The sequence below is a fragment of the Pyxicephalus adspersus genome, chromosome 4, assembly GCF_032062135.1.
Source record: "Pyxicephalus adspersus chromosome 4, UCB_Pads_2.0, whole genome shotgun sequence".
In the NCBI taxonomy this organism is placed as follows: Eukaryota; Metazoa; Chordata; class Amphibia; order Anura; family Pyxicephalidae; genus Pyxicephalus; species Pyxicephalus adspersus.
The window spans coordinates 80,786,356-80,801,337 of NC_092861.1; the positions used below are offsets into that span (position 1 = coordinate 80,786,356).

The following is a 14,982-nucleotide window of genomic DNA, read 5'->3' on the forward strand; positions in this document are numbered from 1 at the left end:
AAAAAAGCAATTAAATAAATCCTTGGATCAACGCATAATTATATAAATTATACATTTAAAGTATTTCTTTCTTATTTTTAGGAAACAAATAGTCATTCCTAATTGTTGTCTTACGTTTCATGTAAAACAAAAAAAAAAACCTTTTTTAAAATCAGAGTCTGTTCACTTACCAAAATGTAGGTTTCCTTAGCAGAGCTGTAAATAAGGTAAAGCGAAATACTTAAAACTATCAAAATGGAAATGAAATAAAATATATATTTTTACTAGCTCAATTGATTGAAATGAACAAAGCTTCACCTAATAATACCATTTATTTCTCAAAGTGACTATTTGCTTTGCTCAGTAAACAGCCTCCACTACTTTAGTAAATATTGTTTCTAAATATGTTTCTGCTTCTTCTCACAATATCATGCCAGCTTAAAAACAGTGGCATGCAACTACTAAAAGTAATTATTCACCTATGATTTGGTGCCACATATAATTTGGTATTGGGCAGTCCCTAATTTTAAATGCTTACCCCATAATTTCATGGTGACTTCAGAATAGTCTTTTTAGTGATCAAAGGCTACAGTTAGACCTAGAATTATCTAACTGGGCCCGGTAGGCATAAAAACCATTACAAAGACCATTGTTTAACTTTTTAGGTCCACTCACTAAGCATATGATTGCAGCATTTCTTGTATAGATGTATGACCTGCATTTCCATTTGTGTGTGATTTGGAAAAGTAAAATAATATGTGCATAGAAAACATGAACATTGCCTTCAAGCACCTAGCATTAAAATAGACAGGAATATAGATTTGTATTTTTAGTCAATGGTCTTAGTGAGTCTTCTTGGCTATCCTTAACCCCCCCAACTCTTGTTTTCTTTCTGTAATAGTTCCTCTTTATATGATCAGATAGCTATATCTTAGTCCTTACATGATACATATTTTGGTCTTTCTATTACTACTGCTTTTACCACCAACCATGCAGACCTATCTCAGTTGATATGTGACTTACCTTTACACTTTAACCCATAATGTTTTTTCATGTCTTTTCTGTTGAAATATAATTATATTGCTTTGGTTTATGTCAAACATGTTATATGATCTCATCATTTATATTATTTGCTGTTTTACATGATTATTGTTACATTTAAATATGTGCAATTACATTATTCAAGAGCAGTATTACCTGACGCTTTTAATATGGAGGAACCCCTCGAAATAACGTTCTGGTCTTCAAGGAACCCCTGCTATATTTACAATAACCACAAAAAAATATTAGCGTGGTGGTCAGAAAGAAGAATGCTACTTATATTGCTGGCCAGTGGAAGGCTGCCACCGTTACTTATAGCAAAAAAGAATATTAGTATCTGTTAAACTGGTCTGTGAATCACAAATTTTTCATTTCTGAAAAAAACCCCTTGAAACCTCTGGTTGGGAAACTCTGTTCTAGATACTTAGGTCTTGGGAGCTCATGTACATAAGATGCTAGTAAGTGGAACCTGTAGTAAGAAGGAACGAAGGCTACCAATGCTTACCTTTCCTGAAAAAAGAATCCTTGGAGCATATGATGATCCAATGGCTTAAATCCTTTCTAAGTCACAAAACTGAACCAAGAATTCTGCTATGGAATCCTAAATTTACTCAGACTTTCCAAATATACACATTTAGCTTGAAGCTTCCAATTATTGAAGCAAAAGCCAGCCAGGCAACTAGCATCATTTATGAGGTCATAACATACTTGTCATGATCCTTCTTGAGCCATTCCTATTGAAGTGGACGTTTACTGGATCTTAGATGTGACTTATCAGTCTTTGAAATAAATCATTTTTCCTGTCTTGTTTTATATCAATATTTTACTCAAACAATATTGTATTTGTATTATTATTACATTAGTTCATTAGTACCTATTTTGAGTATATTACATCCTAAAACACAAAGAGAAAACACTTTTTACTTGTGTGTCAAGTGTGGCTTTTGTAACTTACACTATTATTAGCAATACACACAAGGTAAAAGAACAAAGAAAATCATAATACATTCTGATGACCTGATTTTTTTTTTTTTTATTATCATTGAGTGGCTGTAAATTAATGAAGTCTTAATTTACTTAGTATTTCTGGAAACTGACAGGTTTCTCTAAAGACATTTCAAGAAATCTAAGTTGAAATATAAATGTAAATATGAAATATATATGTCATGTAACAAATGTGTATTTGTATGAAAACTGAAGAATTAGGTTTAATAAAAGGCACAAGTGAATGCAGCTCTGAATGCATAAATACATTCTAAAATATATATTTTTTAAAATACAAACAGTGTAAGGGCACACTTTAGTCATCTAAAGAAATTGTTTGCAATGATCTTACTTACCTTGGTAAAACTACAAAGTGTCTCCTGAGGTGAATAAAAAGGTCATTAGTAATGAATCCACGGTAATAGATTACTAATGACCATTACTGTTATACTACACAACGAAGTGGGACTCTAGGATCCCCTAGCCAAATATTCTGTACAACTATCATTGCTCATAAATTGTTCGATTTCAAACAATTGTTTTGTGAGACAGTAAGTAAAAGTACATACTGTAGGTAACATAAGTACCTGATTTTGATAGGATATAATTTAGAGTTGTATGTTAAAGTACCAGGGACTATACTTTGGCAAGATAAAGTTTATGGAGACATGTATTTGAGGCCTACAGTATGTTCTATTCACATGTTCTGATGTTTTAATACACATAATAATAAACTAGATCAGTGATTCTCAACCAGTGTTCTGTGGAACTCTAGGGTACCTCTAGACCAGTGTTTGTCAATCAAATTTCCATAGAACCCTAGCAGGGTTCTCCCCAGGCCCTTTTAGCTGGGCGCACCACCCGGCACTTTTCAGCACCCACCCGGCTGTTTTTGGGTGGTTACTAAAGAGTTTGGTCACAATACAGGGGCTGCCACCCGCCTACAATTTCTTCCCACCCGGCTTAAAAAATTTTTTGGGTTGAGCACTGCCTAGGGTTCCTCTGGAGGTTGCAAGGGGTTCCTTGATCAATGAGCACGTTGGGACTCTCAGGTCAGTTTAACTGCCACCAATGATCCTTTTAGAGAACTGTAAGGGTGCCATTCTTCCAGTTGGCCAGCAATGTATTTTTCCCAATGACCATCACACTAACGTGAGCTATGGATATAGTAATTATAGCAGTGTCCCCCGAAGATCTGAAAGTTAATCCAAGAGGTTCCCACACATCAAAAAAGTGGAGAAACACTGTGCTAGATGATGGTTTTAAAATGTATTTAGCCTTTGTTATACATGCAAAAAAAAGTACTGGGTACTCCAGGAAAAATTTTTAGGTCAAATCGACCTGGTATAAACATATGCATTTGTATAGCAGAGAACATACTAGGCACAGAGAAAGCAGTACAAGTAGCAAAGGACTTGATGATAAAAGAAGAGAGCAGATGAATAGGGAAACTAGCTCATGTGTGTGCTGCTTCTCCTTTTCTGTCCAGTACCAGGATGGGAATTGATGTAACCTGAATAATAATGGACTGCATCAGAGAAAAAATAAGTTCTTCTGGCCTACTAGACAAAGCTGTTTTATTCTTTCACAAATAAAAAATCCTTCCATATACATATTTACAATAAGCTGTGTTTTTCAGTGTTAACAATTCAGGTTTAACATTCCATATCCTAAAATAATTGAAAAGGATATAGTTTCCTAATATGAAACATATTTAATGCTAATATAAAGTACTTTTTATTAAATATTAGGCTTAGATTAGTCAATGGGTTATGATCATTGTAAAAAGTAATCAACAACCAATCACTGATAAAGAAATTAAACTTATTTGGCATAGTGGTTATTTTCAGCCATGTGACATTTTCAGGTCTCATTGACTCCCATTGCTGAATGTAATGGTTGTGATGGCAAATAGCAATGCTTATTATACTGAGTCTAATGTGACCTAATTGTCTGGCAGCTCATCATAACAAAGCTAATTTACATTTCCGTACAATTTGCAGACAAGTTTCTGACTTCCTCTGAGATTAAATATTTTTTCCAAAGAATTGAAGAAACTTGGCCTTAGAAGTGCACCAGACAAAGTTGTGTAGGTTTCCTTAATGTTGAGACATCTGTACATAAAGGCTTACTATCTAAATATCATTCCAGAACATTTACTTATTAAAGTGTTTAGGGTTCATTTTTTTACTTCCTGAGGATGCTAATTTCTGTCATTGTAGGGGCTCTGTACGCAAATGTTAATTTGAATGTAAATGTTAACAGTCGTGTTGGGATAGATAAAAAAAAATACACAAAAAGGCTTAAATGCTACATTTCCTGATGGAAACACTGTTCCGAATTCCCACCAGTACTAATTATGAGTTCAAAGGAATTTTGTATTTTGATCACTGTGAAGAATGGAAGGTCAAGGTTCAGTCCAGCTGTTCCTCAATTTCAGCAGAGGCAACTTGACCAAAAACCTGAGCCTGACTATCACTGGATGGAATCTGAAGCAGAATTATCCCCTGGGAAGAAAAGTATTTCATACTTTTTTTTGCATCATTTGGTTATCACATAAGTGGATAAAATTGTGTAAAATCATTCCACCCAAAACTAACTCTCAGGGGCTCTAGCAGTACAATCCTGGCACCAGAATTCCTTCTGGCTACCTTCTATAGTCAACACCAGGAGTTCTAAGGTTTTCTTTAACAACTAATAAAAGGAGCACACGGGAAGTGTTCAGCAAGAAACTTCCATCACGAAAATGTTAACAGCTGATCAAGCAAATGAGAAATTGCTGCTGGTGAGTCTAAGAGATAAGACACAAGTGGGTGATTCAGCCCACAAGTATACTCATATCTGTCTAAGGAGGTCTGACTCCTTAACCAGAGAACCCTCAGTGATCTAAATTAATAAATCAGGATTTGTATAGATAAGGGTTCTTGTCCAAACTGAATACCCTTCTAGATCTGTGTGATTTGATGGCGATCACTGTCTGTCAGTGTAAGCTGGATTACCTCCTCTCACATTGAAGTTTTGTTTGTGTACATGCAAGCAGTGGTGGACGTAGCCTACAGTGGACCCCTATAAACTGACTTGGAGTTCTGTGAGGGCCCCCCGTTGGCTAAGGAAGGTCTAGGTCCCTCATGCAGTGGTCCCCTATGTCTACCCCTGCATGCAGGGACCTCAGCAGAGGTTCAAGTGTTCAAAGGTAATCTGCTGACAGCCATCGATTTATGGACATCCTGGTAGGCATCATGCAAATTCATGGAGCATGTGAAAAAAAACTCTCATCAAAAAAATATCAAAATGATGCCACACACACCGACCAATCTGTCTCCTTGTTTATTAAATGAAAATACTACATACCTTTGCTGTTACCTAGCAAACTTTTGTTGCAGTGTCTCCAATTTTTGTAAGCAACCCCCCAAGTGTAAGTTTGGTATTGTAAGAAGATGAGTGAGGGCTGCAAGTGCTGTCATTTACTTCCTTTGACATGAGCAGTGTAGCCCACACCTGTGGTAGATGGTGTAGAATTGTGACGTGTACACAGATATAGGAATGTGAAGGATGTGGGTAGGTCTGCATTTATTAGCTGAAATCCACAAGTGGATTTCTCTATATACCACATTCTTTTTTTCTCATATTCATACCACATCCTATAGACTAATCTGCCAAGCTGTACTGTACTGCAAAGTGCATTACTCTGTCCAGATATATAATATTATTGCCTCCCCGACTACCATTACAATTTGGCTGCTGCAGGAGCCACCCTATAGATGTGGAGGGTCTTGTGCCATGAAGTGACACAGTTTGTACCTCCCTATGTCAGCCCCTGCAGTCAACATTCAGTGGCACTGTCACATAGAAAAGTTGAGAAAGTTGAACTGCTCATCTTACCTGAAAGCCCTGCTCCATCAGGATAACAGAACTGTAAGTGAGCAGAAGGAGCATGGATTGGGTATATTTAACGAGCTGGTATGTATCAGGAGACACCATCCATAATAGGGGTAAAGTGACTATGTCAAATTAAAGGAAACCCATTCTGAGAAGTCCTTAGGCTTCCATTGCTGAGCATCATGTGAAAAATACTAGCTGCCTGGCTGCTGTGCCATTACTTTCTGACTCACTAACCAGAAACAAACATAAAAAAGTGAATTATAAAACTCTAGATCATTAAATTCATACCAGCCAGATGACCTAAAATATATTAAAGTCTCAGGGTCAGCATGAAGGTCAGAGCTTTCAGAAGAATGGCATAGCAATGATGGCCTGCTGTTTGATTTTATAAAACAGACTAACTTGAAATGAGGGAATCCTTACAAATCTATTACTGTCTGTGATTAATAAGAGACTAGGGTTAGTTCATGCTGTTGCTGATCACATCATTTGCATCAAACCATTGTGGTGTATGGCAGAAGTGAGATGGTTTCTTTGTTATGGCAACTCTGGGCTTACAATACATACATTTCATTATTTAAGTAATCTCTGGCCAGAGAATCCAGGCTTAACCTTGTTATGTCATTTGTGTGGATCATGCTGTCTGTGTGTGTGTTTATATATATATATATATATATATATATTTATATATATATACATACATACATACATACACACACATTTTATATATATATATATATATATATATATATACATACACAAAATATAATAATTTGTAAAGTTACCTATTGATGAGCTCTTACAATAACGAGTTTTTCTTTCTACAGTGCATCTAATCATTTGCTTCATTGCAGCATTATTTGGCAAAATAGCGTATTTCCTTTCTTTCTGTGTCACAGCTGACACGAATGATCCATCCTCCGGATTTAATGCATGGTAACGAGATGCCATTTATGATGTAATGGACTGTGACCTTGATTGAAATAATTATTACATAAACCCAGAAGGTAGATGTGGAAAACAGCTCAGTGAAAATCACTGAAAATTATAACAGTGCCCACCTCATAATATTGTGAGAAAAGAAGCATAAAATAGGCTCCCTATTAGTAATATATGTGATACAGGACAGGATACAAACTTAAAGATAAACTCCAGGTGAGCAGATAATATACAGATGAAATACATATAAATTTGTTGTTTTACTTGGCAAAGTATTTTAATTTCTGCCTATCTAGTCCTGTGATTCACAAACCCGTGCAACACAACACAGATCTGTTTGCAGGAACAGGAGACCAGATCTATGCTGCAGGTTACTGACACCTAAAAGTCTTCCCCTTTCCTCAGCCTGTAATTAGATACTAAAAGAAGGTGCAGAAAAGTAATCCGCTCCTCCATTTGTCACTCTGTTCTCTATTTCTACCATGCTCCCTGTACGCACATGTGTATTGCAACAAAAGTGTTTGGCTCCTCATACTTCCTTTACCAATGTAAGCTCATGTATACAGAGATTTTCACAAAATGTTGAGGTTGAATTTAATTCAGGTTCTTACACTGCTTGCCTTGGAACTAAAAATGAGTTTAAGTGCATAAAGGATCAGACAATGTCCCTTCTGCAATAAAACAATCAAACTCAACTGCCCGATCGCTCCCTTAGCTGTCAAAATTGATGAGCTGTGCATGCGCAGCTCACTGTTGATTGCTAGCACGTCCCAGCTTGTAAATGTAATTCCAGCCCAGCCATTCAAGTTGGGTAAAGACCTAAACAAGGAAGGTAAGAAGGAAGAAGATGGTAGCACCCACAATGGAACAAGGACAGGTGAAAATACACAGGGTTTAAATCTGATACACCATGAGCAATTTGGAATGTCACTCCAATACCCCAAGTATAGTAAGTGTCATTGTATCCGAACTGCAACACAGCACACCATGAACTTCATTAAAACATAATATATCACACATTAGCATTTGTGTGGAAATGCATCTAAAATGGAATGGCATAGTATTCAGAAAACCTTAGGGAGATAACAGGGCTTTCTATATGAGAACAAACAGTGAATATTTATATACAAAAACATAGATTAATGAAAGAGCAAACTATCCAGCTTCACTAAACCCAGGGGCTTTGCTATATGTTTAGCCAATGTTTAACCATACCTGGCAATAATCCCCCCAAATTGCCTTCCTGGGTAATTATAGATATAAAAATGATGATCATATTTAATTATTAGCTTTTAGATGATTTACATTTGGCTACAATGTATAAGGCTAAATTTGTTGTAGGATTACAAGGAAGGTTTTTTTTCTATTTGGGGTATAAATATACTTTAAAGTGTAAATCTGTCCAGCGTCTGTCAACCCATCTGTGTCAATGCAAATCAGTTTGGTCAGTGATGACAATTATTCTATTCATTCTTTTCATTGTAAGTTTATGTCAATGTTTGTGTCAATGCCAGTCTCACCATTAATACCAATAATTCCTGTTGGCCATCTGTTTACTATCCATGTCAATGACACTCTGACCATTAAAGCCAGTTGGATTACCAGCTTCAAATTGCTAAGCATTGCCATTCATATAATTAAATAATGCTAAAAACTTAGAAACAATCTGTCCATCAGTGCCTATTAGTTTACCTGTCTGTGTCCAAATATGTTAGTGCTGATGATCAATCAGAACCAATACCCTTTAATTATAATTTCTTCATTTAAATGCCATTGTGTCAGACTGCCTGTGCCACTCAGTCTGCCCACTGATTTGATCTGCCCACCTCTCTGTCTGTGCCAGTCATAATGTTCAACCCATCACTTGTCATTGAGTTGTTCATCATTTCCATTCAACGTATATCAGTTTTAATCAGTCTGTTTATCACGGTCTGGTACTTTTGTCCTATACATGTGGAACATGAGAAAACAGATATATAGGATCCAAGATGCAAACAAATTTCCATATATGCAGTAAGGAAGGAAATTATTTCTCCCTATTCCAAATAATTGTCTGGGATATCCTCAGAGGATTTTCTTCTTCTTCTGTCACCTTCTGCATCCAGAGGACTCTGATTTAAAAACATGGCTTTGTCAGCCTCACAAATTAGGGAATTGGTCAAAGGAGATGGGCTCGGTATCTGTAGCACCCCAAAGCTGCCATGCAGGCCATTGTGATGTTATATTCAGCCTGCTAAGTGTTTACATTAAAATACTATGTTTTGCTAATGAATATATATATATATGTATTTTTTTTACATAATATATTATTTTCTCAGTAAAAAATGTTTTGCATATTGCCCAATGCACTATTATGCAAGAAAAATAAAAGATGGAAAATACGGGGGAAGATGACTTATGCATGAAGTCATATTGTTTTTCTTCATTGCTGCATCTTAGTTATTATTAAGAATGAATTCCATTAGGTACCTTGTGTTTTTTTATTAACAATGAAAATGCCCTAATTTTGAACAACATAAACCACCAATTTGAACAAATTAAAAGGTAAAATATATACCTTAATCAAAGGTAAATGACACTTTATATAAGAAAGCTGCTTATCACCATCCCTTGAACCCCTTATTCTAATTATACCCTTTAAATTGGAATTAAACCTTCCAATTCTTCTATTAGCCGAGGTGCCATCCTCGGTTCTGTTTAGATTTGGCATGGTGCTGCACAAGTGATCAGCTATGAGACTAGCCATTTCAGAGCTTACAAAATCTGCTGATTTGAGGGCTTGAAAGAGTTGATATAAGAGCTGTGACTGTTATCTCCAGATGCCTGCCTTCCATGTAGAATACTTTGACCATGTGCTAGATGGCAAAACATATATGAATCAGTGCCAAAAACAACCTTGGTATGTTTGATTAAGGATATAACAACATTTTGTGAATATTTTAAATTTTTGGGATGAAAATAGATACATCGGTGGACTGAAGAATATGTGATGATGGTGTCTATAATGAAGAAATCACAAAAGACACTTCACATATTGTTATGAAGATATTTTAGGAAGTCTTCGGTCTGCTAGAAATTGTAACATACAACTAAATAACTCCAATACAAACATACACATTAAAAAAGGACAGAAGAAATGGTCTCCTATAGTAAAATCCTAAGGGTACCCTTGTGTCTCTAACTTCAATCTCAAAGGTGATTTTAATTATACATATAATACTAAATAACAAAATCCATTTTCACTGATACGGAGTTTCTGATATGGACAATGCTATTGATAAACAAATGTTATCCAAAAGTATTTGCAGAAAGCTATGGCAACCTGCATAGACCAATGTGTGCCCAAACATTTGGACCCCTGTGTTTCTGGATTGCATTGTTATCACATTGTCCGCAATTGCTATAGTTCCCCAGAAGTTCTGTTTTTTAGGTTGAACACTGCAGTAAAACTAAACAGCTCTACCCTTGTAGTGAGTGCCCTTGCCCTCTGAATTAGGTAATATACGTATCCTATTTAGAATTCCCTGGGTTGTAGACAGGCCCTCAGCGGCCCCACTTACAATGCCGGACTGCCAGTCCTGCACTCCACAGAAGGACACCAGAGAGCTGCAACTAGTTAGAACGGTGACAAGTGGACTAGGCCTTACAGCATGGAGAAAGCCAACAGGAGCAATGGATAAGGTAAGTATATCAATGTATGTATCATCCCTTAGGCAAAATCAGCAGTTAACCTTTAACTGAGAGGGAGATACACTGAAAGGATAAACTTTTTTCCTCTGAAGTTTAAGTTTAAAATTCCATATCAAACTGCCATGATTGTTTCCTCAATGTGCACCACAGGTCTCAAAGTCATTGTTAGGTTAGAACTGCTCAGTGTGTATAGTTGGATATCTGGGTTTTTCCATAATGTGAGATTGTCTTCTCTTTTTTAAAGAATACAGCTTTACCTACATGACAACACTGCTTAGATGGGTCATGAAACCCGTGGCTCAGCGGGCCACTAATCCACCGCTGCAATAGCACAAAGTATTCAGTATGAGACAACAAAACATTGAGTGCTTTATCAATATGCACGTCACCCTGGCACATGTGACCTGCAAATATTTCTTCTAAAATTGTTTCATTTTAGTATATGTCAAAGCAAGGACAGCAACCATGTAAAAACAAAAGTATAATGTGCAGTAAATGAAAGTGTAAGTAAAGGCAAAGAGCTGAAAATACAGTTGATATCAATTATCTGTCTCAGCTGGTGAAAAAATGTAATTCTAATGAGAGGTTTAACAATTCCCAACTCCCAACCAAACACCATATCCTGATTCTGACCATTTATTCGTTTACACTGTAATCAAAGCAATACAGCTTACTGTGATTGGGCGCTACATGGGCAGCAGCTCAATCAGAAGGTCATATCACGTTTTCTACACCAATCAGCAAACTTCATATGTTACATACACTTCACTGCACAACCTAATCAAACCTGATTGGCTAACAGTGCCGCCTTTTCCCCTCAATGCCCTAATGGCTATGTATTGGGGATTATAGAAGGCTAGTACAAAGACAGCCAGAGGCACCATGATGAGTGTGTATGTGACATTAAAAAAGGGATATATAAAAGGGAATAATAATAGTCTACTATATTTATATATTATACAGTTGTATTTTATATTCCAAGGCCCATAGTCCCTGATTTCATTATATATATATAACACACTCCAAGCAGTTTGTGTATAGATTGTACACACAATTTAAAACATAACACCAATTTTTCTGATCTGGGTGTGGAAAGGACCAAAGGAGAAAAAAGTAATCCTGGAAACATTGCTTATCAGAGGGGGGGAGGAAGGATGTGGGAGTTGATGAGTTGAAAACAAGCAGGAAAACACAAGGTCTCAATGGACTGTTTTAGTATTTGTCTTGTAATTCTTTTCCCACATACAATACCACAATCTTTACTTGCAAGTAATTCAGAAAGCTGTATCTACTATCTGTACCATCTAACACGACTGAGCTTCTACAGCCAAGTTCAACACCACAAAACACAAAAACGTTTTTATAATCTCATATCGTCCGATACAACATTAGGTTTAATGTACTGATCATTTCTTTTATTTTCACCCACTCTGCTGGACAGACGTCAATTTCTCAATTGATAGAAGCAATCTGCATATCATAAAAAAAAAAAAAATCCACAGGAACCAAACTGCAGATGGGCAATGACAGTGAAGAAGACATAAATAATAAAGAATGAAGCAACACAACAAAATCCTTGTTGAATCTCCCACCACGCCGGTTATTTGGTGGCTGTTATGTGCAAGGAAATGAAAGAGGGTTTTGTGTGCGGGCCAGCATTATCCTGATGGAGCTTTAACATTGAAGGCCTATATGCATACACTATATATATATATATATATATATATATATATATATATTTACATGCTGGTGTGTGATCTGTACCAGAATGAGCGTAAATATCGGCGTTCTATAATGGTGCAGTTTTACTCTGGGTCCACATGGTTGTAAAATACTGCAACGTGGTGGTGCCACACCAAAACTACCCATGCCAAAGTCATTCAATGGGCCATGGGTGCCCGCTACATACACATGCTCATACAGTACATGCTTATGTATGTGATTCACCCAAACACCACCACCCCAGGGGCATCAATCAGAAATCAGATCCCATGTATTAGATATATAATGGGGATTGCTGGATCTGCATGCAGAATGCTGTGCTGTGCATCCTCCATGCTGTGTGCCATGATCATGTCTGGACAGCTGTGCTCCATGGCATAGGGAAGGCTTGTACACAAAGGATCAGGAACAAATACACACGATTTGGTACACCGGAGAATACATTCATCCAAATCAGGGAACAATGAGACAATAACCCACCCGGAGAGCAGCAGCTATTGTAGGGCCATGGACTGGGCATGGAGTATTCAGGTATAGAAGTCATATGAATGGAATACACACACATGTAAGGCTTTAGGGACAGTGATCGATCGATAGATTATAGCGATCGTATAGATGTATTAGTAGCAGTGTGTACCTGCAATAGTCGGCCTGGACTCTGCATTCACATCATCCTGATCGTGCTCCACGGATTGTTCTTGCAGATCGGGTGCTATGGAAGGGGCCCCACACACACAGCAGCCCCTGGCTGGGGTCACACCCGATGTGACAGAGGAAATCAATGCATGGAGAGCCCGGTTTGTCGTGTGACAGCAGCACAGCTCCCTCCTCCTGGGTGTCTGTGAGAGAGGGGGCTGTGCACAGCGATCAGTGTGGCCTGCCAGGAAAGCCCTGCACTCCCCGCACAGCCCTGCACATTACAATACCATTCCCCACATTCACGGATTTTTTCTCATTGCTTCCAAAAAATCTCCCCGTGATGATAATTCCACCAACCCCAGCCAGGATGGTTTGTTCAGCCCACTGACAGGGAGGGTCTCCCCTGCTTCATAATACTCCTCCCCTGCTACTACTGGAGACCACCACACTCATTGTACAGAGATCCTGCCATGGCAGTGTGATAGCAGACATGTGTGCCATACATGTTATGCAGAATATCAATAGTGGCCATTACTATTACAAGATCAACACTTGGGATTGCCTGCTGCAATATTCATCATCATTATTATTATTTTTGAACAGCATTTATATAGCGCCAACATAATACGCAGCACTGTACATTAAAAAGGGGTTGCAAATGACAGATACAGGACCCTGCCCTGAACAGCTTACAATCTAGGAGGTGGGGGCAGTCTCACACAATAGAAGGGGGGATATGGAGTGGTGGGAAGTAGTGAGACGGAGGAAGACGGGTAGCCAAGTTTGAAAAGATGGGTTCTGAGTGAAAGTAGGAACAAGCTGCATAGGACCATTCCAGAGAGTTGGGGCAGCTCTAGAGAAGTCTTGTATCCGTGCGTGTGATGAGGTTATGAGTGAGGAAGTCATTAGTAGGTCATTGGAGGAGCAAAGAGAGTGGCTAGGGAAGTAGTTTTCTTCCAGGTCGGAAAGGTAAGTGGGACAAGAACTGTGGAGGGATTTAAAGGCAAAGCATAGGAGCTTAAATTTAAATCTATGGTATTTACACTTAAAAATGCAGCACAAACATAAAATAATTGATTTATTAAAGGTCTCCAAGACTGGAGAAGATAAACTACCATGTGAGAACCTGGAAGATCCATGTTAAATGTGCTGTTGGCAAATGTTGTTAATTCTGGACCAGATCTATTCCAGGATTGGTGGTTCACCCAGGTAGTCTATCTTCTCTAGTTTGGAGAACCTAAAGACATCAGACCTATTGTGTTGGGTAGGAAATGCTGTCATGTGACTTAAAGGGCAGCCACAGCTATACAAATAAAAGCACTGAATTAGATTCAGCATAACCACTTACCTTTTGTGCCCCACTCTATGGTTCCTTACTACTGGTGTACCTCCATTATTCTCACAGATTGGCTTCTCTCATTAAATTATGTACCACTGCCATTGTACTTCTCTCCTTAGCCAATCACTAGACAGTCACAGAATACAAGGTGAGAAGGTGTATCACTAAATGAGAGGCTGCGCTTTTACTGACGGAGCACCAGAGTTTAGCGGAGATTTATTGTGCATTGGTTCCAAGCTGGGCACAGCAACAGGGACACTAAAAGGTAGTCTACTAATGATATAGGCCCTTTCAATATCACAGCTGGAGTTGTCCCTTAAAGCAGAACTAAACCCACCATACTCACATGTCCCTATTCCATCGCTGGATGCCGTCATCATTTTTCTAACTGAAGACAATCTTTGGCCATCTTGATTGGTCAGACCGGGATGATGTAACTCCCATGCACCCAAGCAGGAGTTCATTTATCCCCAACACAAGGAGCGGAAACTAGGACCGCCTCTGCTGGACTACAGTACACATGCTCACACTGTTATCATTTCTATAACCCTTCTTCATATCCATTGTTCCTCCCCTATCCTCATCTCATTAACATAGGAAAGATGTGTTCTGTATTTCAGCAGGGGAGAACTAAGCAGGCCTGAAAACGTACTCCAAAATAGCTGTATCTATATAAAGCATCAATAGAAACTTACTATTCATGACATTTTCTTTGTAATATAATTTACCATTTATAGGTAATGCTTTCTGCTTCACCTCCCAGACCA

The 14,982-nt window shown here is 37.9% G+C and overlaps 2 protein-coding genes across 2 annotated transcripts in view; one reads left to right on the plus strand and one right to left on the minus strand.

Annotated features, from left to right (window-relative positions):
* The window catches only part of FYN (FYN proto-oncogene, Src family tyrosine kinase), a gene marked incomplete in the record, with an annotated part of 111,753 nt that extends 98,524 nt beyond the window's left edge, over nucleotides 1-13,229 (minus strand). The window contains 1 exon segment of the mRNA XM_072408771.1: nucleotides 12,875-13,229.
* Nucleotides 10,387-14,982, plus strand: part of CCN6 (cellular communication network factor 6) — a 67,562-nt gene continuing 62,966 nt past the window's right edge. Inside the window, exon 1 of the mRNA XM_072410203.1 lies at nucleotides 10,387-10,506. Coding sequence (XP_072266304.1) covers nucleotides 10,387-10,506 — 120 coding nt within the window. The remainder of the gene's footprint in view (nucleotides 10,507-14,982) is intronic.